Source organism: Phalacrocorax aristotelis, chromosome 1 (genome assembly GCF_949628215.1).
Source record: "Phalacrocorax aristotelis chromosome 1, bGulAri2.1, whole genome shotgun sequence".
Taxonomy (NCBI): domain Eukaryota; kingdom Metazoa; phylum Chordata; class Aves; order Suliformes; family Phalacrocoracidae; genus Phalacrocorax; species Phalacrocorax aristotelis.
The window spans coordinates 189024081-189047857 of NC_134276.1; the positions used below are offsets into that span (position 1 = coordinate 189024081).

General features: G+C 40.0%; 1 protein-coding gene across 1 annotated transcript in view; it reads right to left on the reverse strand.

The window, feature by feature from the left end:
- Positions 1-12979, reverse strand: part of SAMTOR (S-adenosylmethionine sensor upstream of mTORC1) — a 38148-nt gene extending 25169 nt beyond the window's left edge. Inside the window, exons 1-2 of the mRNA XM_075081083.1 lie at positions 12697-12979; positions 1577-1718 (exon numbers count right to left, since the gene is read on the reverse strand). Coding sequence (XP_074937184.1) covers positions 1577-1718; positions 12697-12961 — 407 coding nt within the window. The 5' untranslated portion in view covers positions 12962-12979. The remainder of the gene's footprint in view (positions 1-1576; positions 1719-12696) is intronic.
- Positions 12980-23777: the final 10798 nt, after the last annotated feature.

The window sequence follows — 23777 nt, forward strand, 5'->3', positions numbered from 1 at the left end:
AGATAACCTGAACACTGAAACAGTCAGTACTCCTAACTGATCTGTGAATGATTCTGAGGTGGGGGAGGGGTAAATGCTGCAAGAAATTACAATATTAGAATTCAATATGATTCAAGAGTGTGTTATATAGTAAAGAGAAGTACAAATATTAGCATTTCCGCAGAAGTGATGAATAGCAGAAGTATGAGAAAACAACCAGCAACTTCAGAAGCTTGTAAAAAAGAAACAGGCAGTTGGGGATCAAAAGTGAGCATAAATCAATGCCACACCAATACAAGAAAACCCCCACAGAAAACCCACCAAACAAGGTCAGCAGCATAAACAAGAATTTACTACAACCTTAATAAGATTTCTTCATTTTATTTAACCCTGACAAGGCCAGGGGAATGCTGTATCCCTTTTTGGGCACAGTTCTTTCCAACTGTTTAACTGATTTCACCTCCCTTGTAACCGGCATAAGGATACACAAAACATGTCCGTAAGAAGGTCTATAGAGAAACACTCAACTAGTTTTTTGATTTTTTTAAAGCTAAAGGATACAACATTGATACGTAAAGGAATGGTTTTCAAGTATTTAAGTGCCTGTTGTAGGTAAAAAGTAAAACAGCTTGTTATAACTTGCTCCATTTCCAGAAGCCACAGAACAGCTCAGGTCTCCACCAAGATGTACTATAGATCAACTCTTTCACAATTGTCGCCCCCTCTTTGTTTTTAAGGGCACAAAGGACCCATGTAACAAATTTAAATTTAGTATACCATGCTTGGTTTTCTTTGCTGCCTTTTGCTCATCACCCTGCAACACCCACCTGCAGAACCTACACACAAGTTACTTTTTGCCGGTCTAAAGTAATTCCCAAGAGCAGGACCACTGATAAATTCTCTTCCTAGACAGACTTCAATATTGGTTTATTCTGCTCTATGGATTCCATGGTATGCCTTGAATGCCAACTGTGTGTTGGAATACTGAGTGACTCTTTTAGGAATTTATTTTTTTCAAGGGTTGAAATAGTTTAGCTGAACTCACTTCATGACTACACTATTATGACAACCCAATAAAAATTACATGTTTATGTCATATAGGAATTTTAAAAGTTTTAAACCAATGTAAAATGAAGTTTCACCAGAGATTAAAGTCAAGATTAAGACTTGAAAATTACACAGCAGAGATTCGCATTTAGAGATCAAACACTATTATACGCACAAATCAAACCAAAGCCATGAAAATTAAACTTGAGCTACACTCACTGCATTTGCTCAGTTTAGGTACAAACGTATAAAAAATTACTTCATAGGTTTACTTGCAAACAGCTTCAGTATTTGAGGAAAAAAACCCCTTGTTTGTTGCAGATACAGCTTATGATGTGATTTTTTTTATAAGGTGACTCTTTTTTAAAGTATTTCCTTAGTAAGTTGGAACAGTAAGAAGGTATTTGTTTTAGAAAGCAATAAATCATTAACATGTTATAGAAAAAAATTTTAAAGTTGGCAAAAAAGCAAAAAAACCGCTTAAGCCTTGTATTATAAATAACTGCAAGTGGAAGCGTGCAATTGCATCTTTCAAATACACAAGATTTACCTGCAACACCATTCAATTCGGCCTTCCCCTTCACAAGTTTTTGCCCAGTGATTATCTGCAAGGTTTTTCATTGCCACAGCATATTCACACAGAGTTTCCTCATCCTCACAGTGCTCACGCCAGATCTTATCAAAGTCTCCCACTAAACAAAACAACAGAAAAAACTGCACATTAGATACAAAGTGTCTCATTATCTCCATGGCAAAATCCCCATCTTCCAATTAAAACAAGTTACATAATGCACCAAGAGATTACTTTACCCGCATGTAACAAAAACAAGGTCCCCTTTCTCTAGTCAAACACAAAATTGCATGTTTTGGAGAAGGAAGGGGCTATCGGGTACTTGGGAAACTAGCAATATTCTCAGTATACTGATTTTGTTCAGTTTGTTCTGTGAAATTTAAGTCCCTGGGAAGTTTTGCTTTCACATTTCTGTGCATGAGCATTAACATGACAAACATTTTAGAAATTAAGGACTGAAAGGCTTCCTAGTAGCATTCACATTTCTGGCAAATACTATGGATGATACTACATGCAAAAATGCAGAAATGGAAGTTTAACCCACACTATATATTTCTTTGCATATATTGGAAAAGGAATTCAAGCCTTCATTGATGTCTGTCTAGTCCAGCCAGTCCCAATAAATTAGCTTCTAGAGAACAGGACTGAAGAATCAAGCCGACTATGGTCAGGAAATCACTGATAAACTTGTCTGCTGATCTTTAGGGAGAGATTTATTTCCATGCTCCTCACCTTGCTGAAAAGAAGTCTTGCAGGTTAAGTTCTGGCACTTCAAAGTAATTAAAGATGATGATTTTCCCTCTTTTGCTGCTAAGTATCCACTTCTAGCTTGCTTTACATAATGTACTGCTAAACAAAAACAACATAAATGCTAGTAGTGGCTAGCCACAATTCCTATTGTGGTTTCTATAGCACTGAAACCCTTGGTATACCTTACTAAAAGGACATTTCTGCCCTAAGAAGGAAAAATACATGCTCACTGGTATGTTCTTCACTAATTCCTCCTGTGTTTCCTAATCAAACGTGTGCACACATCTCAAATATATATAAATCTGCAGAATAAAAATTATCTGTGATTTCGCACCTACAGGCTGATACAGCTAATAAGTTTTCAAGAGCAGAGCTATACTTTAAGCTTTGACTCAGAGAACCAACACGCATTTCACAAAACAAGTCCAGAACCGGTTTTTGTAGCACTATCCTATTAAAGAAACATTTAAAATGTGTATCAAGGATAAGCTAACTCTTAATGTCTGCTAAAGCCTGCAAGTAGCTTACGGTATAACCTGTCCTTCTCATATCAGGAAGAGATTTCTGCTTCTAACCCACTCATGGCAATTTCTTTCATGTGCTTTGTTTTAATCAGCAGTAAATAACTAACAGATTTCTTCCAGAGGCAACTTCCCCCCCCCTCCCTTGTGCAAAGCAGTAACAACCTCTCTTCTCCAATTACAGCAAGACTGGGTACAATGGACAAGTATAGACAGTTGCATACTTAAGAGATTTAAAACAACCACCTAAGTTGCTTCCTATTTAAGTTTGGTTTAGGGATGTCACAACAACTTTCCTCTTCAAAAATATGCAACTAGCACACTTGTAGAATCATAAAAGTGAGCTGTGTTTAAAAATCGGTGTTTATACTGCCCTGCGTGAGGTGGCAGTTGAGATGGAAGTGAGTAAATGTGATTTAGTTTTAACAAAATAGGAAAGCTATGCAAGAAATCACATATTCTGCTTGCTATTCAACAAGCATATATATCAAAGTTATTAGACCAGACAAAAAACAATATAGTATTATATTTGAGTGGTATCCCTCATTATTTCCCAAATGATCCAAGTACAGAGATATATACACTATGTAAGAAAAGGTGCTGGAACGGTCACCAACTGACTGCCAAAGCAGAGAAACACCCAAGTCACAGGCAGGCCCCCACAAGGGTTTCTGGCTAAGACCTCTAGGTCACTCTTCCAGAGCTTTCAAGGGAGCCTTCTGTAGGAACAACCATTCAGGACAGAATATACTCTACTGATGAAAGAAAGCAAGAAGTGGTATAGACAGTAAAGGGGACAAAAGAAGCACAACTCTTACAAATCTTTACTTCTTGTGTCAAAGCACAGAAGCTACACAGCACTAAGCCAGAAGGCAGTAGCCAAGTTCAAAATGTATTCTCAATAGCCAATTAATTCTGGTCCAATTTAGATACAGTTTCATAGTTTCTCTGCTACAGTACTCTGAATCTTTCATGCTCCAGACAACTGTGGAACACTCGAGTGACATGCAGTTGCTGAAGTTTTAGCTGAAGAAGACATGAGTAATTAAAAAGGAAAAAGGAACAAGTGAACACTTCCCGAAGGAAAACATCACAAATACAAACCCCAAGTTTAATGCTGTTGTTCTAATCCATTCCTTTGTTTGGTCTATTCTTAAACAATTACTCTATTTCCAAATACCACTTTCCCTTAAAACTTTAGAAACAAGAACATCTGGTCTTTGCACATTTCTTCTTCCCCCTCTGCCTTAACTTGCCAGTCCTTTCGTATAGCAAAGTAGCGATGCCTCCTAACACTGAATCCTGCTCTCATAGCAACTCTTCTTATTTCCTTCTGAACAAGGCAGGGGTTTGCACCTCTCGCTCAAAGTCAGATGAGGGGCAAAAGAGCCCACAGATAAGGGAACTTAAATTTAGATATACAGCAGCAGACCCAGGGCTGACTACCAGCACTCTGAGACATGAACTTCGGGTTACAACAGAGCTGCCTATGACAGTAACAGCTTCTTGGCACTGGGCTGACAAGAAAAATAACACTGAATGATACAGACTATTGGAAGAGACATGCAGAACAAAAGTGAAAAAATCATCACAAAGTAATTCTGTCACACATCCTATATCAACTCAATTCTGCGTGTACTTCTGGTTTGTTTTAATCTACCAGTACAACAGATCTAGAGAGATACAGAGAATGGCAACACAGAACAAATTCAGCACAGCTTCCATATAAGGAACAACTAAAGAGAGACAAAAAAAAAGATGTATGAAAGCAGGAAAGGACAGACCTCCACAAGATCAGGACTGACAGAGGAAAGGTAAATGTGGAACAACTTCTGGTTGTTCTAAGAGTAGAAGACATTCAGGAAAAGCACAGAAGAGCAGCTTCAAAGCAGAACAGTTATTTCTTCACCAAATGTATAATGAAGCTTAAAGATCATGAGGCTGGGCAAACTAAGGGAAGAAAATCCACAAACCCCATATTCAAAGATGTGATTTCTAACTCAGGAGCTCCTAGACCACGAAATCATGGAGACAGAATGATAAGCAAGCCTATGGTGATATTCCTGCAGCACTTCTCATATATTCTTGTCTAAGCATCTGCTGTTGACCCACTGTCAATACAGGGTTTGTTATGACGCCCATTTGTCTCCCCTTCCATTAATGTAAGCTCCAGAACAACTGCAGGTAAAGGGTTTTCTTAAGACACTGGCACCACTGTGCAGGGACCTTCAACGAAGTTTGAGGTCTGGTTTTCCTTGAGCAAGTACCACGGTAGTGAGTTGTTCTTGTGATTTTCCGCCATTCTTCTCCAGGGTAAACTTTGAGAAGGCATAGACAGGCACTTTAGACATTTACAGGAACTTTAATTCTAGAATCATGCTCCAATACTGAGTTGAAAATGCACATAATGCTTCCTACCTGTTGAGATTTTGAGGTAGTGACTACAACAGGTCTTCCACTACCCAATTTCAAACACAGCAGAACTATGTATTTTTTCAAACAATACATTATAATCCATGTGCAAATACTGCATTAACTCTAGTGGAGTTATAAACATTTATTTAGGAATCGTTGCTTATGTAACCAAAGAGGCAGTAAAATATGCAGGAAGGTTTCACCACAAAACTAACGGTTACTAAAGAAATAAGATAAATAAAATCTTCCGTTAAGTGATCCATAATGGTGTAAATTAAATAGAAGTTTATGGTAGCCTAATTTAAGGGAATTAAAAAAAAAGTGTCTCAACTTCAATCACATCTTAAAGTTAATTTTGTGCAATAAACTTTTCATCTCATGTACTCACGACCATACCATAATATAAAGTTTAAGGCTACTCAACACTCTTACTATGCACCTGGAAACCATCTTTTATGTGATTTAAAACTTGTTTTGAGCACTGACTCTTCAGAGATCTTCATAAGCATCAGATCTCCACCAAGGAATCAGTTATGCCATCATCCAGCTGAAAAGCATGATAGACAAGACTGGCTCATAACAGGAATTTCACACGCCTCTCAAATCACTACAGTGACATCATTTTAAAAATATTTAATGTTTGGTCTCCTCTCTATCTAGAACTGCCCAGAAAATAAAGTACTTACTCTTCACCTTGAAGATTAACTATTCCTTTCAAAAGCACAAAAAGCCCAAAGCCCACCTCTTTCTATCAATTCTGTCAGTAAACAAATGACTGACCAACTTGTAGGCTCTTTGTAACACAGCCTATTCCAATGCAATAAAAAAAAAATCCAACACCTTTTACCTAAAACAGATGAATCCCTCTAAATAATTTCCGCCCACTTTAATACTGTCTGCAGAATAGCCAAATCACACCCCCAACCCAACCACAGAGTAATCAGCAGTTACTGAATCCTGTCACAGAGAGAACAGGTCAGGCACGTAGAAGTTATTTTTAAATAATCCTAATTACAAGATAGTTTTATCTGTGGGTAACAGTAATACAGACCTAATGTTAGCTGTAAGTTTCAACAACTGAAGACATTTTTAATAAAGAAGAAAGAATCGTACAAGCTCAGTAAGAACTCCCCTCATTCCACATTTATTTACAAGATCTCAAAGGTCCCCAGCAGTGTGAGAAGACCAGGTTTGCCATTCTTGGTGGGACAGTCCCACAGTAACTCCTCTCTCCAGAGAACCTATTTTTAAGCTTTCTCCCATCCTATTTTTTGTTTGTCTTTTTTATTTTTAAAACACATTTCTTTATAGAGTGTTAAAAGGGGGAACTGCCATTTAAGCTATTTATTTCATAAACATACAAAAAATAATTAGTTAATTCATCTGCTATTTAAAGCATTCACTGGGGGTCAGCTTATATCACCCTGAAGAATGATCTATGTCTCCAATCCTCTATAAATCTCTGACGGCTTTCACACAAACAGTGGGGAGCCTATTTGTGATAGTTTAAGCAATTACTGCCCCCAGGTGTTGGATTTGCTCTACTGGAAATTATCACCCCTCTCTCCTCTTCCCCCAGCCTGACTTTGTGGGATGGACTATGTGCTGCACCTTACCGACACCAGCGCAGATATGAACACATTAAGAGAAACTACTGATTTTTGTAATTTCTGCAAATGCAGGAGGAAATGTCAGAAGCAGCTGAGGCACAGGTACAGATTTCATTATGCTGACCCTGCAATAGGAACGCGACCTTACTCACCAAGGCAATAAGAAGCATGAAATGAGGCTATGTATAGCTGTTTGTTCAGTGGATGCAAGTTGGTGCCATAGCCAGTGGGTTTTCAAAATCTGTGGGCTAACTAAATGATACCAGTTATTAAATCCCTGAAACTGTAATACTATGGGGTTTCTAACCAAAGCTTCACTGCAAAACTGGCGTGCCAACAGTAAGGGACAGTCATATCTTTATGCTATTTTATGACATGGGCATCAATTTTAATGAAAAGGCATCTAGTTTCTATTGCTTAAAAATGTAACAGTATTACAAAACACTCCCCTCTTCCAAGAAATGAACGCAAGTGGGGAAAGACAAATGGAGATCTTGAAAACTTAGGCTTTTTTCTACAATAAGCCAGTTATATTTAACAAAAAAAGAGTAACAACTAGTAACTGATCATGCAGAGTTCAGTGAGAAAGTTTTCCTGTCCTGTGAAAAATGCCACTATTTCAAAAAGCTCTTCCTGATGTGAAACAGGAAACATAAGATCTCTCAAGGTTTTTCACAAAAATCATGAGAGAGGAAGAGACCATAAAAAAACTGGCTTCAGAACAAGACTTCACATGAATGTCTAAGCCACTTACCTACTCAGGCTACTTATTACCATGAGGCAGGGTCCTGTAAATTCTTCCTAATTTTCTGGGTTTGAAAAACCTCTTAAGAAAGTTATTATCCATTTCTTTGAAGTTTCAACAAATCTTTCTTTAAGGAATCAAACTACCACTTAGAAATGTTCCTATTAGTTACTGTATCACAGAAGCTGATATCAGTACAATAACCACCTACGTGATTTTAAGCCCATGCAGCCTTAACAGGTGTATGGAAGGAAAAATGAAACATTTTGGTGAACATAAAGCAAAATATTTTATAAAATACCTTTATAGATACCTCAGCAATTTTTTTCCATTTGTAATCAATACAGGATTTCCAGAAGTAGATGGTCCTGTAAATTATCTTTCCAGACTACACCCAAAGCCATCTATAACTGAGGGTCATGCTGCACAGAACATATTTACTTGATAAACACAGCTCTGCATGACTACAAAGGCAATAAACACAGTAAAAAAATGGCTACCTCTGTATCAGGGGTAGGGATTTTTATCACAGTAAAAATTAAACCTACTTGGCTGCTACAAGCAACTGCAAACAAACAAACTAGTATCACATAGCAGATGTTCAACAGATCACGTTTAGTTTCCTAGGAACCACTAAATCTGCTTTTACAAGCCTGTCTGTCAAGCCTGACAGACATCAGCATACATGCAACATGTGCAACGAATACAACATGCTCCAGCCCATGGCTGCAGGTGCCTAAGAGATGCATAGAAGAAAATACTATGAAGTTTGGGGTCACCTATGGTACCAGGCCACAGAACCAAAAGCAAGAGATTAAACCAAACACTGTTTTTTCCCCCCATTCCCATGTTGTAACAGACTAGTAGGAGATATTCAAGTGTTGTGAAAAACCTTAATTTCTGTACTTTTCAAGTGCTTGTATCAACCATACAGAACCCTGAAGTTTCTCTTAAGTGAGTAACTGAGCACTTGACAGCTGTTTCAGCTTTTGGATTTTACCCTGGTGTGTAAAGCAATTAAGATTAAACTAATCCATTTGGACAGGAAACAGAAGTAAAACTTCAGAGAAACACGAGTCTTATGCTAATGAGATACTCTGAACACATTACACCTCAGTGTGTTCTCTTCTCACCTAAGAAAGTTTTCTTCATGAAGACAAAATTTATAGGCTAACCTAAGGAATGATGTGTATTTTTAGGAACCAGTAGACAGGTTTTGTCTGTCTCTATCATTGCCTTAAAGTAGTCTGAAACAACTTCTTAAAGATTAGCTAATTTAGCTGACATATTCAGTGTGGACAAGGACCAATCACCTTAATTAAAAAAATACACTTCCCCCCTCCCCCCACTAAAAAACCACACTCATTTGTTAAACTTCATTAAACCATTTTAAAATATTTAATACTACTGTAGAATCCATAGTGGAAAAAAGACTATCCTGCAATCTCAAAATATCAAATCTGCCATGGCATTTATGATTACATGCTTCCTTTCTTTATTCACTAATTAAGAACAGAGAGGGTGTAAGAAGGGAAGGAAATCCAAAAGGATGGAAAGAAAAGGAGATCAAAAAGGAGAAGAAAAATATTCCTACTAGAAGTCATACCAGATCAGTAATATCCTGAAAATAGGAAGAGGTACTAGTCACACAGTAAAAAAGTGAAAACTGTTGAAGAAAAAAATGCACTTCAATGCAAACTTAAAAGAATTTGAGCCGAATCATTACGAACATGGCAAATGCTTGTCAAATACACTGGCATGCTCTGGGACTATATGGCATGAGTCACAGCACAGAAGTACAGACAAAATCCATCTACCATACTTGCATGTAAAAGTGGTTCAACAAACGCAGAAATTAAAGAAGCCAAGATTCAGCTTTGATGAATCTCAGGAGTTAGCAGTTTTCACCAAGGAAAAAAAAACAAGTGAACAAAAAGCAAAACACCCAAACCATCAAATCCTTTAGATGACATAATGCTGACTAAACTTTACTCTAAATTCCTTAGTGACTGCAAAAATTTGTTGTGATGCATGCCTAGTTAAGAAATATTGCTTCTGCACTTTGACAAGTATGCAACTTCTTCAAAAACATGTTAGCTTGCAGTTTTGAAGCATATTGTCACTTTTCCACTGGCTCATCTTCAAAAAAAGAGGGCAACCATTGTGGGAAGTGAAACAAAATGATAACAATGGTGCAGTCATAAGCAAGTCAGATAATACGCTGGCATGCCTTTTACAATTGCTCATTGAAACTCAAGGCTTGCTAACATCAGCAAGGCAAATGAATTATCAAAGAAATAAGCTTATTAAAATTAGGTCTGTATAACTTCTATCAACAAACATCTGTGTCTCAAGGAAGCATCCATTTCCCTTCAACACTTCTAACAGAAGACAGTAACGCAAGATCAATACAATACCAAGGGCTTTCTGAGGCTTATCTACCCTGTGCAACATAATCATATAGCTTTCAGAAGGGTAATCAACATGCTTTTTACCCTCTACCAAAAAAATTAATATGCAATTCTATTTTAGTATCTACAGACAAAGCATCAAAGTCTATGCAACAGCAATTCTAGTACAGTTTGCTTATTTAGCCAAAATGGAAACCAGCTTCATAGAACTCTAGTAAACATGAGAAGAGGCAGAGGTAAAAAAAAAAAAACAATACAAGATTCTGGAATAGTACAGATAGCTCTGTTTCTGCTTCCTATGGAGGGGGTGCACTGCACTGTGGAGACAAGAGGCTTTCCCCATGTAACAAGCTGTAAGCATATAACCGAGGATGCGTTTTTTACCTCTGCCTTTTCATACCAAAGTTATAACTTAATTCATACTGAGGGTTACAGATGATATGTTGTTTTTTTAACTTCTGTTTAGTAAACTGTCGATTTTTGATTTTGTCAGGGTAACATTTGCCACTCAGTGTCTCTGTGTATTGGAAAGCAAAACAAACAAAAACCCAAGACAAGATCCTTCAGAAGTCAAGCACGTACTAGTATTACAATTTCAGAATTACTTTAAAGGCATTTAAGGAGGAGATTCTCAAATGTGCTTTTAGAAGCATAGAGAAATGTAGGGATCAAAGACACAAAAAATAAAATTCTGAAGTTGAAACAACCTAACATATGAAGTACTATGACTACTTATCACTAGTAACTTGTAAAGACTACCTACTATTGGATGGGTAGGTAATGGGCGGAGCTCTCCTTGTTGCATAGACACAACGTGATGCACTGTTTGGGTTTTAACCCTCTCCATGAAAATACATACAGTATTGCTAATTTAGAGTGACTAGAAAAATCACTGTAAAGTTTCCACTAACACACGATTTACAGGACATGTGAAGTAAGTTAAAAAGTACTATTTGCTCTTTCTTTTAACCAGTATACACTGAACTAAAGATAAAACACAACTTACCCTTGCATACTAACTTGCTCTTTTCTGAGAAGTAGGCTTACATAGACTTCCATGTAATTTAGTCTCTCATCTAAAAAAAATTGAGTTGTTACAGAGACTGCTCACTTTTTTTTTTAAAAGTTAATACTGCTAATATTTGTCTGTCTTAACCTGCAGGCACTCTAAAATAACAGAGAAATACAAACTGCTCAAAAGCTGGGCTCTTTTGCCAGGATTTGACTATTAAAATATACTACGCTCCTTCAGCTAAATGTCAGGAGAACAAGGGAGATCCTCCCTTCAGTTTTGGCTCACCAAGGCCAATATAAACAGTGATTCTTGATCACTGTCTACATAGTAAATATCTGAGCCCATATCCCACAGACAGGCTCCTGGTAGAGACTTCTTAAGTCCAGAAGGCAGAATGACCTTGTTACTTTAACAGAAGTGTCATGTGCAGACATAGAGGAGAGGCAAGAACTAGTGCCTACAACAAGAAAAGTTCACATTTCATAAATCTCCTTCTTGAGGTGTACGCACCAGGTCAGCAAAGAGCTGTGGACTCATTAGAAGAATGAATGGATGATTTTTTTGTAACCTGACTTGTAAAGATTAGGCAGATCATTATAATCAACCTGAGGAGACTACAAATTTCAGCAAACAAATCTCAAGTCTGATGCTCATCTGAAAGCATTTCTGGGAGGTTTTAAGCCTTCCAATACCACCCATAAGAACCTTGCATAAGGACATTAATACTAATAACAGTAGATTTTTCAAGGGCTTAGAGTAATTTATTTTTTTAACAGCTTTCCCCCCAACTGTTCTGCTTAGTGCCCCAGTCTGAACTATTCCTCCACGTCTAAAAGGCAGGAGGCATAAACAGTTCACAAAGACCCTTCCCTCTCCAGATCACCATTGAATCTCTCTTGGCACTCGTGACCTACTGTCCTCCCCACTCCTGCAGATCCTCAGTTTGGAAAACATTGCTGTACAACTTGGAAGCCGCCTGTGGTGAAAGGCCTTGTTGCAGCTATCAGCTATTCTTCATTCAGCTATATGTACATGTCACAGGGAGCGGGAAGGCAGGGCCGCAGGGACTCACGGCCACCCACACACAGGTGTAGCACACCTTTAGCCAAGCGCACGTTTTCACTTCGCAGCATTATCCATGCACGCCGATCCTCTTTCTCCTACATCTCACGGGAAAAGCTCCCCAGAGACGCGCCGTGAGCCCTCCTGAGCCAGGAAGGGGTCTCCGCTGCCAAGAGCCCACTGAAAGGAGCGAAACGGCAGCCCCGACCGGGGCTCCTCGGCGGGGCTGCGGACAGCCGGCGGCAGCCCCGGTGGCCCGGGGAGGAGCAGGAAGCCGGCCCCGAGCTGCCCTCGGCCACCCCCCCCCACCCCGACACACCCCCTTCGGCAGCAGCCCGCGGCCCAGCTGGCCCGCTCCGCCACCGGCTGTGGGGACGGGACCGGGCCGGGCGGCCGGTGGGGGGACACCCACCCCAATCGGCGCGGAGCCCCCCGCGGGGGCAGTTCCCCTCCTCCCGCCACCGCACGGCGTCTCCCCGCCGAACCGCCCGGCCCGGCTCCCGCAGCGAGGGGAGCGGGGCGGCCCGGCTTGGGCGGCGCGGAGGGGGAGCCCCCTCCCCCCGCGGCTACCTTCCCGGTACTTCTTGCGCAGCCGCCGGTGGACGCTCTTTACCACCCCCGACAGCTTCTCCTGCTCCAGCTTCCGCTCCTGCTCCAGCGGCGGCGGCAGGGGGACGGCGGCGGCGGCGGCAGCAGCAGCAGCAGCAACAACGGCGGCTCCGCCGGTGCGGGGCCGTGACTGGGGAACGGCCTCCATGGTGTTACCGCTGCTCCGCCGCGCGCAGCCCGGCTGAGGGGGAGGCGTGAGCGCCGGGCGCTTTGGCGGGGCGGGCATGCGCGCCGGCCCCCGCCCCGCCCCGCCGGGCATGCCGGGAAATGGAGTCTCCTACCGCCCCCGCCGCCTCAGGGGCCTTCGGGGCGTCTGCTGCCCTCTCTCGGCCTTGAGGGCACGGGGCTGGTCGCGCCTCCGTGGTCCGCGCTTCGTTATTTCCAGCAAAACTCTCCACAGCCCACATCTGGAGTACGTCACCCTGCGGCGCTCAATCAACTAGCGGGAGAAATTAGGTGGAAAACACGCTAAGGGTACTGGGGCAGCGCTGCTGCAGTGGGGGCTCCTCTCCCTGGCATTCCCCAGCTCATGCACTAACCCAGAGACCCCTGTAAAAGGTCTGAGTGTGAATCCCTCTGAAGCAGGGTGGTAAAAACCGTTCCCCACCCACAAAAGACCTTGCAGAAACAAACTGAACTCAAAGCAAAGCTTGATAGGTTGGTGTCCGTGGTGTGGACATGAGCATCTGAAGACCACGGTTTCGTAAAGGCTTTTTGCTGTCTTCACGGAGCTGCTGGGCCTGTTTCTTGGCAGAGTACGGTTTCTGACATTATCTGGTGGAAATACACGTCCAGACAAGGAGCAGCACCTGCAGCCGGCAAAACTGCCCCTCACAGGGGAAGACCTTTGTCTGCACCTCTCTCTACCCGGCTTCAGCCTTTACACCAAACCCAAAGTACTTCAATTCTCTCTTTCAGTCGTCGTTGGAAATAGGATAGACAAAACCACACTCATCACAGGATCACAGCAGGGAAATCTGCCATGAAGCTGCTTGTTTGTTTGACTTGGCCAGAAGCAGCTAATTGTCCCTGAAGATGTTCAAAAACATTAAGGAGCTAATTATGGCTACAATTAAATCTGTGACAAATCTGGCTTGGGTAGGGCCAAGATTTCATCCTAATGAGAAGTCAGTGACACATGCGACTTTATGCAGTGGGGTGTATAACAGGTCCTTATCAGCACTGTGTCAGTCCTGCCAAAAACACTTTAGAGCTAATCACAGAGCAGAGTCTTGTTCTGCTTTTCTGATAAACTTTTTTTTCTGAAGGTGCAATGATCAAAACAAAACAGCTATGTCCGAACAAAAGCTTTTCATTGTTGTTGACTGTAAAGACACCCCTTTTTCACTACACTCTGAGCCATGCAGGCAAATACTGCATTGCTCCCGTCACCGGGAAAGTGGGTTGCACATTATGCCTAAAGGTCCAGCTTTTTCAGTACTGTTATTTTTCAGTAAATGCTTAAAAAACTTCAGTGTAGTTTGGATCTTCCATCACTATATTTACACACCATTATGTATTTTGTTGTATTTTTGTTTCATTTTGGTTTTCTTCTCAAAATACAGGAGAATGATGGAAGGAGAATTTACAGTTTTGCTACTGACATCAGCACTAAGAAAGGAAAGAGAAGTGAAGTGACTGAATTATTCTTTTAGTTACATTTTTCTTTTACTTGTGAAACTGAAAAAAATGTTAATGTGTTAATGAAAAAATACCAATATATATCAACTTTACTTTGACTTGGAAAACATCTGAAAATCAGCTTCTTTTATGGGTTATTGTAGTTCATATTCACCAAACTGATCCAGGAAGTTAAATCTGAATTATAAAGAAGACTTGACTCTGGGGTTAATGATAGCTTTCTGAAATATTTCTTTTTCTAGCTTTATATGCAAGTCCGCATAGGAAGAATTAAGAAGGTGTAAAAAGAGGTTACATTAATAACTACTGGGAACCTTCTGGTTAAGGGGCAGCCTACACAGTGGTTAATGTTCTTTCCACTTTTCCATTGTGTAGGATTTGGGGAAGCACAGAATGAAGAGGAAAAGCATGAGCCAGTCTTCTGAGTGATACTAGGAGAGCACTGAGGGAGCTTTCTCCGAAGAGTAGGAGTACCAGAGTGACAGAAAAGAGATGGAGGCATTTGGAGGATGCCTAGCAGATACTGCTCTGGCATCAACCCCCCTCAGCTGTGAGCCTCCAGACTCAGAAGTATAGGGTACACCATCAAAATATGAGTGTTTCTGTGGTTTGGAAAATTTAGAACTGGAAAATTGGGGGAAATTGCACCTGTGTGAAACATACTTTCTCAGAATAATAATAAAAAAATTATTTGAATTATGTTATCACTGTTGTTTTTCAGTTCTCAGGAATTCTTTCTAGAACTAACAAAGTGGTTTTAAGTACAAAGTGTTTTAATTATCACAATGATTTTGAAACTTACAGTATTAATATTAGGCATACTTTTTACTATGAGTTTACACTGTACAGTTTTTACATGACTCTCCTTTTTTAATAGAAGTTAATGATGTTGCTTTATATTTTCAATATTTTTATTATTTTCTGATATTTTAGAAATATGTCAACAAGGGAAAAATCCAACTCAGTACTTTAATGGACAGACTACTTTCATATCTAGGTGTACAATCTGTTATGAAAAAACAGGAAATAGAGAAGTGTCCAATTTTTAACACAAGAGGTTCTATATGAAAATAGACCTAGATAAAAAAAAAAAACATTTTTCCTTCCTAAGGAACTAAGTAAGAATTTTAGTTTCAATAAGCAAGTAAACAGTGATTACCAGACGTCAAGTTTTTGTAGGAACAAAAATGAAGGAATACCCAAGGAAGAGGCTTCATGCTTTCAGGACACATGGATGCTTACCTCAGAACACGTGGTAAGAGTTGCCTCCCAGTGACGGACTCCGAATGCAAAGCAATCGAAGGAGGCACTTCCCCAGAGTGCTGCATAGAGATACCGGCCCTGATGGAGTGGCGGATTAAAGCAGGGCCGGTTCTGGCAGGCCTGGAACTGATGACCCAGTGCTCTGTTGAGGTGCAGAAAAAACATCTGTGCTCAATACATTTCTTGAACACAGTGCAGGAAGAGTCAAAGAACAAATGCAAATGAACATAAATCTTGTGGTTGTCCCTGAGGCACGAGAGCACAATGAGCGATATGGATGTGTGTGCTTACTCCAAGGGGATAAGACAATAAACTACCTGTGTCCTGGTGGGGACAATGGAGTTTGGCCATCTAGGAAAGAATTGTTTTGAGCAGCTGAACTTACTGCCTTGAATGTAGAAAATGGCCAATCAATCTTCTGAATATTAGTTACTTTCTAAACAAAAAAATAAAATAAAAGCTGATTTAGGGCAGACTGGAACAGTTTCTTCTGACATTTCTGCAATATTTCAGTGCCCATCACTTTTCATTACTTGTCTTAGAAACAAAAGTGTCGATTCACAGACCAGGAGGAGAAATAACGCCAGCCCTTTCCAGACCTCGGGTGGCTGGAACATTCACTAAGGATGTGGGAAAACCAGTTCACATCCCTGCTCTGCCTGAGGGGATCTGAACCCACATCTTCACTAGGAAATTATACAAAGTGGAAGTGCTCTTCCTTCCTGATGGAAGGGTGAGAGCAGCAGCATATATTTTCAGTCTTTCTCCCCAGGGAAACTGTGGAAGAAAAGTAACTTAAAAGCTTTCTGAGCGGTGCAGATCAGCAGTGCTCTGCTTCCATCTCTATGTCAGTGGCACTTTTGACAATCAAGTCTTCTCAGCCTCTTCACCCCTTCTATCCTATAGATGCCAGCTGTTTGAAGAAGAACCAAAAAATGATACAGCATCAAAGAGAAGAAACCTTTCTAGGCAACACTCTCTCCAGTGTGATGACATCATCATAAGAGTATCTAATGCAATGTAATCTGCAAAAATATTACCAAAAGCAAGTAATGATTTTAATGGAATACTGAAACACTGTGGTAATTTAAATGGAATAAAAGGTTCTTTGTTAGATGAGGGACTGTTTTTGCTATGTGTATCCAAAGGTAAGACAAACAGGCAGCAATAGCATATTTGGTTCAAATTTAAGATTTTTCTTCTTCATTAATTTTGGAGTCCTATAAGCCATGGAAATAAGATAATTTGATTTAAAAAGTGGGAGTCACATCCCTGAATTTCCACCGACATAATTATTAAGAGCTGGTCCACTATTACATTTCCTCAGACTACACACTTCAGTAATTTAGTAATTAAAATTACATAGTAATTAAAACTGCTACCCCATAACAATAATTTTATAACTACAGATCCTGGATTCCATTCCTGGAGGTTGACACCTCTAAAAGTAAGTTTACATCAGCAGTCCCCTTACTTACTTCCCTGTGTATTTTAGTGGAAAAATAGGCTTGGTATTGACTACAGTTTGCATCTGAAGTCCCAATATTTACAGAAATAAACATTTTGCTTTTGGAAAACAGAGGATTCTTCTACTGGAGGACCAGTTAAAGTTACCCCTCAAGTAGGCAGACACACCCAACTTAGAGAAGAAGTCTGAAAAATCCTTCACACAGGGGGACCTATTGTGGAGTTTAATGATGTATCCTCAAGATGATGATAAGTAGATACTGATAGAAAATTTTATTTGATGAAATCATGTATTTTGTTTGTTAGCTTGTGTTGTAATAAAGCAGAAATAATTTTAACAGTAGTCAGCATTTCTGATAAACAGTACATTCATAGCCTCTGTTGGGCCCAGCAGATACCACCTGTGTCTGTCCATGGAAAGGAGCAGTTTCTTTTGACACAGGAGGGAAAAGTTAAGAATTTGTTAACCCCTTCAGTCTGTCACTTGTGTAATAGTAAAGTGGGAATTAAATTCCAAGTACCTACTGAGATGTTTACTGAAAACTAACAAAGTGCTTTATACCTGAGTTATTCTGAATGTTAAGTGCATGCACAATCCTTTAATGCTGAGAACAGATAATGCATTTTTTTAATAAATGCTGTACTTCACTCTACAACTTCTTTGCAGTGTATCGCAAACATACTTAATAGTCTATTAACAAAGATCATTAAATATAAATATATCATATTGAAAAGTAATCCCAAATTCCCTTAAAAATCTGTTTTTTCATTGATTTTAGTCTAAGCACATTCCCCCGGTATTTGGAATGTATGAATTATTAAATGAAGAGAGTCAATATAATGATTGCTTTAACAAAGACTACTAGCTACTCTTTCTAGATTGAGTTTCTTTTTAGCTGATTTCTTGCTGCCATGAAAGATTAACTCATAAAATCACTTTGATTTAGCAAGAGATGTCAAAACATCCAGCAGGTCTAACTGGTTTTCTTCCAATGTCAGTCAAAATAGTATGTGGTTTTAGCACTGATTCATGTTTCTGTCAGCTGCTGTGCATAAACTTGCTGAGTAATCAATTCTGATACAGTAACTTTAAAAAAACTTCAGTGCTAGTAGAAAGCTTTTATATTTGATTATTTGTGCATCTGTGGAACCTGATAGCCTTAAAGATGTTCTCAATTCTTGGGATTCAAATTCCAGTCTTCTTGTATGGGTCAGGTATGTATAATTCCAGTTCAGCTCAACAGCAATGTAGCTATACATTAGGTCATTTTCAACTTGGGAAATACTGCAGTATCCCTGTAATCTTGTGTTGCAGGTATGATAGCCTGACTCATAATCTAAGATGACCTCACAGTCTGATTGGAGTTGTGGGTGCTAAAAATCACCGAGAGAAAGACTAAGCTGCATGTGAACTTTTGAGACAGGAAAAAAAAAATCTATGGAGAATAATCTGTTTCTCTGATGCCATGGATAGAGCAGGGTATGCTGCATCATTTAGCTTTTCTCTTTCTTTCCCCTTCTAAGTCTTGAGAGGGTGTGGGAGAAGATGTTTTGGGTATCATTAGATATGCCCTATAAAGGAATACATCTCTAGTATGCATAAACTGTTCTTGTCTATTCCAAAGATTACTCAACCCCTTTTAATCTCTCCTGCCTCTCGGATGCTGTCATGTGGTTTGTTTGGGACTCTGCTGAAGTTCACGTCAAGTTTTCAGTTAAGAACATGAGAGAACAATAACAAAGTCTATTCACACAACATCAAACAGAGCCCTATCTTTGGGACAACATATTGCAGGTGGTGTAATATACTTCAGGAGGAGCAAGGAATACCAAAGCTCTTGCCTACCCTGCACACACGGTATTTGGCTTGTGCACATTTCATGTTTTAGGTTTGGGTAAGTCTGACCTCAGTGATGCTAATGTATGAGATATTACCAATGAAATTAAAAGGGTTAGACTCTCTTCATCGGTTTGAAGGATCAGGACTTGGGAGCCTAAAGAATGGTGGTAGGACAAATGAAACCACGAATACTAATGCTGTTTCAGATTTTTTGACAGTAAGTACACAAAGGCTTGCAATAGTTTTCCCATGTGAGCATCACAGATAAAGAATATCTACTGTTAGAAGAATGGTTTGTCTTTTCTTCTCTAGAACATCTGATAAAACAACTGTGACACAAATACCATGAAGTGAACATTCTCCACGCTAGATTTTTTGAAAATTTTATCTCCTATTACTATGGACTAAGAATGATCTGATAGCAGCTGCCCTGAGGTATGAGTGGGACTACAGTCTGCAGAAGAAGAGAGCAGTTCTGAAATGGTTATTTAAAGATAGGTAGAGTTGTGATAGAATTAAATAACCATTTCAATTTGTTGAGGATACACTGATAAACTGCTATGTTCAGAAACCAAGAAATAGAACAGAAAGGTACTGTGGCAGTTAATGGAGACATACGTTTCATACTGGTGTTCATATTTGAGTTAAGACTAGAAGTCTTTCAGATTTCTGGCAAATAAAAATGTCTATAACCTCTCTCTATGTGTAAGAGCTTTCTTGAACATTAACCATATTGCTAACTCCTAGAAAAACTTTAGACTAATAAGCTTCCCTCAATGGGTACTATAATTAGGGTTGCAATCTTAAGTCTTGTTAAAATAATGAATTCTCACACACTGAAAACTTTTCAATAAGAATTTAAAATATGTGTGCTTGAGCTACATATAGTATAGATCAGCACATTAAATGCAGGATAAAAAAAAATGTCAAACAGCAAGGAAGGAAATATCTATCTTCAAACACCCTTCTTTCAGTTCCCATTGGTTGTCTCATGCACAGAGGGCTGCAGCAGCACCTCTGCCCCAGTCCCACACGAGACCATGGGCTGTCACGCAGAGTTTTTGCTGTTCTGCCACCCTTTCTCTCCCTCAGCAGGTCCTGCATGGCTCCCACCATACTCTCCACACAGAGAAACACGGAGGTGAAATGGCTGCTGTTAACCCATTTGTCCAAAATGGAAGGTGACAGCCATGTTGAGGAAGGAGGAAACCTGAGGAAAAGCTCCCATCTGCCTCATGGCAAGGTTCAAACTGCTGCCGTCAGGAGAGTTGGCAGCGCTGAAAACATGAATGGCTCATTTATCTGGGGAGAATGGGGTGATGTGGAAATGCAGGCTGAGACACACATCCAGCAAACCATGGGGAAGATGCACGCATGAAGACGCACACAAAGTTAGGGTAGCCACCACAAAGCATGAACCTTTGGAGTCTGAGACCTACAGAACTTCTGTGCTTTCTCCCCAGGCAGCTTCAAAATGTTTCAGAGCATGACTGTAATCTCACTGGTGTCCTAACAGGAGGGGAAAGAAGCACTTCCAAGCCACATGGCAGCCTGCACCTTCATCTGGCTTTGGCAGAATCCCAGCTGTATGATCTGAATAGCTCCATAATTACAACCACAACATATTTTTCAGCCCCTAAAGGTGCCGTGTCTTCTTCATCAATTAAAAAAGTAGGGAAGGGGAAGAGCTAACTACAAATACTTAATTTCTTCAGGGTTGTGGTTGTCACGTGGAACCTATGTCTTTACAGAAAATGTAGTTCTGCTTTTCAAAAGCCGCTAAATCTTGCTGGGGATCCAGTATTGGTGTGCTCACATTTGTCATTTCGACTTCTTCCTTGAAACACATAGCACGTAGATACCCTTTGTCAGAAAAGTTTTCAAACTCGTGCAAACACTCCTTATAAACGTTCATGGCTTCATTACAGAGAAATGACATTAAGAATGCTTTTATAATAAAAATGTCTATTTAGGCTACTTGCTTTTCTGCACTGATGACCAAGGAAAAGACATCATTTTGGAAGCCATAATGACAACATACTACAAAATGGGGAAAATTATACCGTAGGAGGTAAAGTAGGAAGATTGTAAGAACCAGAGACAGAACTCCTGCTTGCTGGAACGTGAAAGGTGGATTTTGCTGGATGACTCCTTTAAATCCAGGTGAAATGGCTGTCAGCTCCCAGGTCATATGTTCAGCAGGAACATAATTTCATATTATAAAGTTATAATATTTGCCTCTCTTGGAGCCTGATGTGATCAGCAAAATGCAGCATGAGGCATTTTGCACACAGCCTAACAGGTACTTGAAGCATTGCCGTCCTTGCCTTTTCAGAAGCTAGAATGGTCTCCTGGAGGCTTTTCTACATAAATAGAAACAGCCTTTCCTTAGGAGACATAGAAATCATTCTGAAGCATCAAAAAAAGCAATTGTGGCCAGTTTTCTTACATAACTCATGACCTTTCAAGCTCTATTTGTACTCATGAAGGTGAACTTTACCCGTCATTACTTAAAGTTCCCCGAACCAGAACTAAAAGCATGACCAAAAATAAATTTTAAAAATAATTTTTTTAAAAGTCTTTTAAATTAAATTAAAATTTAAAAAAATAAAAATTTTAAAATTAAAAGTCTGCCTTTTCATTAACTTTTTCTCCCCTGAGCAATATTAAAGCCTGTGTGAAAAGGTGGGAAGAAATTTTTGGTTTAAAAGTATTTCAGGTCGTACTTCCCTTTGGTAAAAGGCTACCTCCATTTTTTTGCCATTGACGCTGAAGTCTAAGGACCCATAAATATATAGAAAGATCTAGCTGGCCTTACAGTTGTTGGAGGATGCCCATGTGTGTAGTTGTTTTTACACAATTCACTGTTTCAAAAGAAGTTGCCTGTAAACCCAATTGGGTGGGACAAACAGAATTCTGTTGGTCTGTCAAGGCTTGTTTATGAGAGAAGCAGCTCAAATTAAAGGGTGTGAAAGGCATTGTTTTTGGTATGAGGACTGGTTATATTTAAATCATGTTTGACAAGGACTCCTGGGGGCACTTGGAAATTCACCCTGTTCCCAGATCCAGCACCGGGCATCCTGTGAATCCTTGCTGACAGATTTTTTTCAGGCTACCTACAAGTCTAATTTATTCTATGGCCTTGATGTTGCTTAGGATGCCTAGGATAAGGTCATCCTGGTCATATTTTATGCCTGATGGTTCTCCTTAATTTTAGTTTGTAATTTGTGGCAGCTCAGCAGCTGCTTCATGAACTACCCTTGTAATGGAGACAGAAACCTCTGAACAAGGGGCACATGTCCAGCTGCAAACAGCAGCTTCTGTAGCCACCCCAGTGTAACCTGCTGGAGCCAGAGCACTAAGAGAAACAAGACAATGGCTATTGTACTTTAAATTCATAGCTGGCTTGTTTGTTTTGCAATAGCTTCTTCATGCAGATGAAAACGAATGGGACCCCGGCCAATTTTCTTTTGCTGGAAGAACCTTTTGCTCCTGGGGATTGAATGGGTCTGCCTTCATTAGCGGTTAAGAGCACTACCTAAATGTTTCTATAATGTGAATCGCCCTTACCTGTGAATCTGCTATGTTTAATGTTCTTTAAGTTTCATCACTTAAGGGCTTTGGAGGACAGGAACTAGATTTCTTCCTGAAGAAGCTTAGCTGGAAATTGCACACTAGGGAGTTTTCTGACACATCCCAAATTAATGGGACCGTGTAATCTTTGGACTGTTGAGAAAGAATACAGAGCTTGATCCTGTTATTATTTTGAATTGTATTCCAGCATCATTTCCTCTTTTATCCTGATTAAGAAAAATACCAACACAAAGGTGAGCTTTTAAAGCTCTACATTGCTGAGACTTCTGTAGAAGTGCTAGGGTTTCCATTCTGCAATCTGAGCAACTTGAGGTTTTTGAAACTGTGAAGAGAGGGGCTTTCCAAAATACCTGTTATTGGTATGGTGTAAGAGACTTCCAAACGAGTTACCTAATCCTCACTGAGTCATGTTTTTAATAGAATTTTATTTTAAATAAATTTTTAAATAAATTATCTTCTACATTCTCTCCTCTCTGGGGTAAATGCTCAGTGACTATAATACTTGCTATTCCGATATTTCAAATTACCAGGTCATCTGTGAATGTTTCTGAGACTCCTCTTCCTATAGAACCTGGCACCTAAATGAAGGTGACAAGCAAATGGCTGTAGTCTGAAGTCTTCTTATGCTGCTGGGGATTGCTGAATTCACGTGTGCTTTCTTGGTCTCAGAGATGACTGACATCTACCCAGCCAGCTGGTCCTAGCCAGCATGGGTTCACGAGGGGAAAGTCCTGCCTCACAAATTTGATTTCCTCTATGACAAGGTCACCCACCTGGTTGACCAAGGAAAGCCAGTTGATGTAATCTTGGATTTCAGTAAAGCTTTTGAAACTGTCTCTCACAGTATTCTCCTGGACAAAATGTCCAGCATACAGCTGGATAAACATGTAATACAATGGGTGAGCAATTGGCTGATGGGTCAGGCTCAAAGAGTCATAGTAAATGGGGTTACATCAGGCTGGTGGCCAGTCACTAGTGGGGTTCCGCAGGGATCCATCTTGGGGCTGGTACTATTTAATCTCTTCGTAAATGACTTGGATGCAGGATTGAAACGAATAATAATTAAGTTTTCTGATGATACAAAATTGGGAGACCTCATGGTAGTCTACAGCTTCCTCACAAGGGGAGGAGGAGGGGCAGGCGCTGATCTCTTCTCTCTGGTGACCAATGACAGGACCTGAGAGAATGGCAGGAAGATGTGCCAGGGGAGGTTTAGGTTGGGTATTAGGAAAAGGTT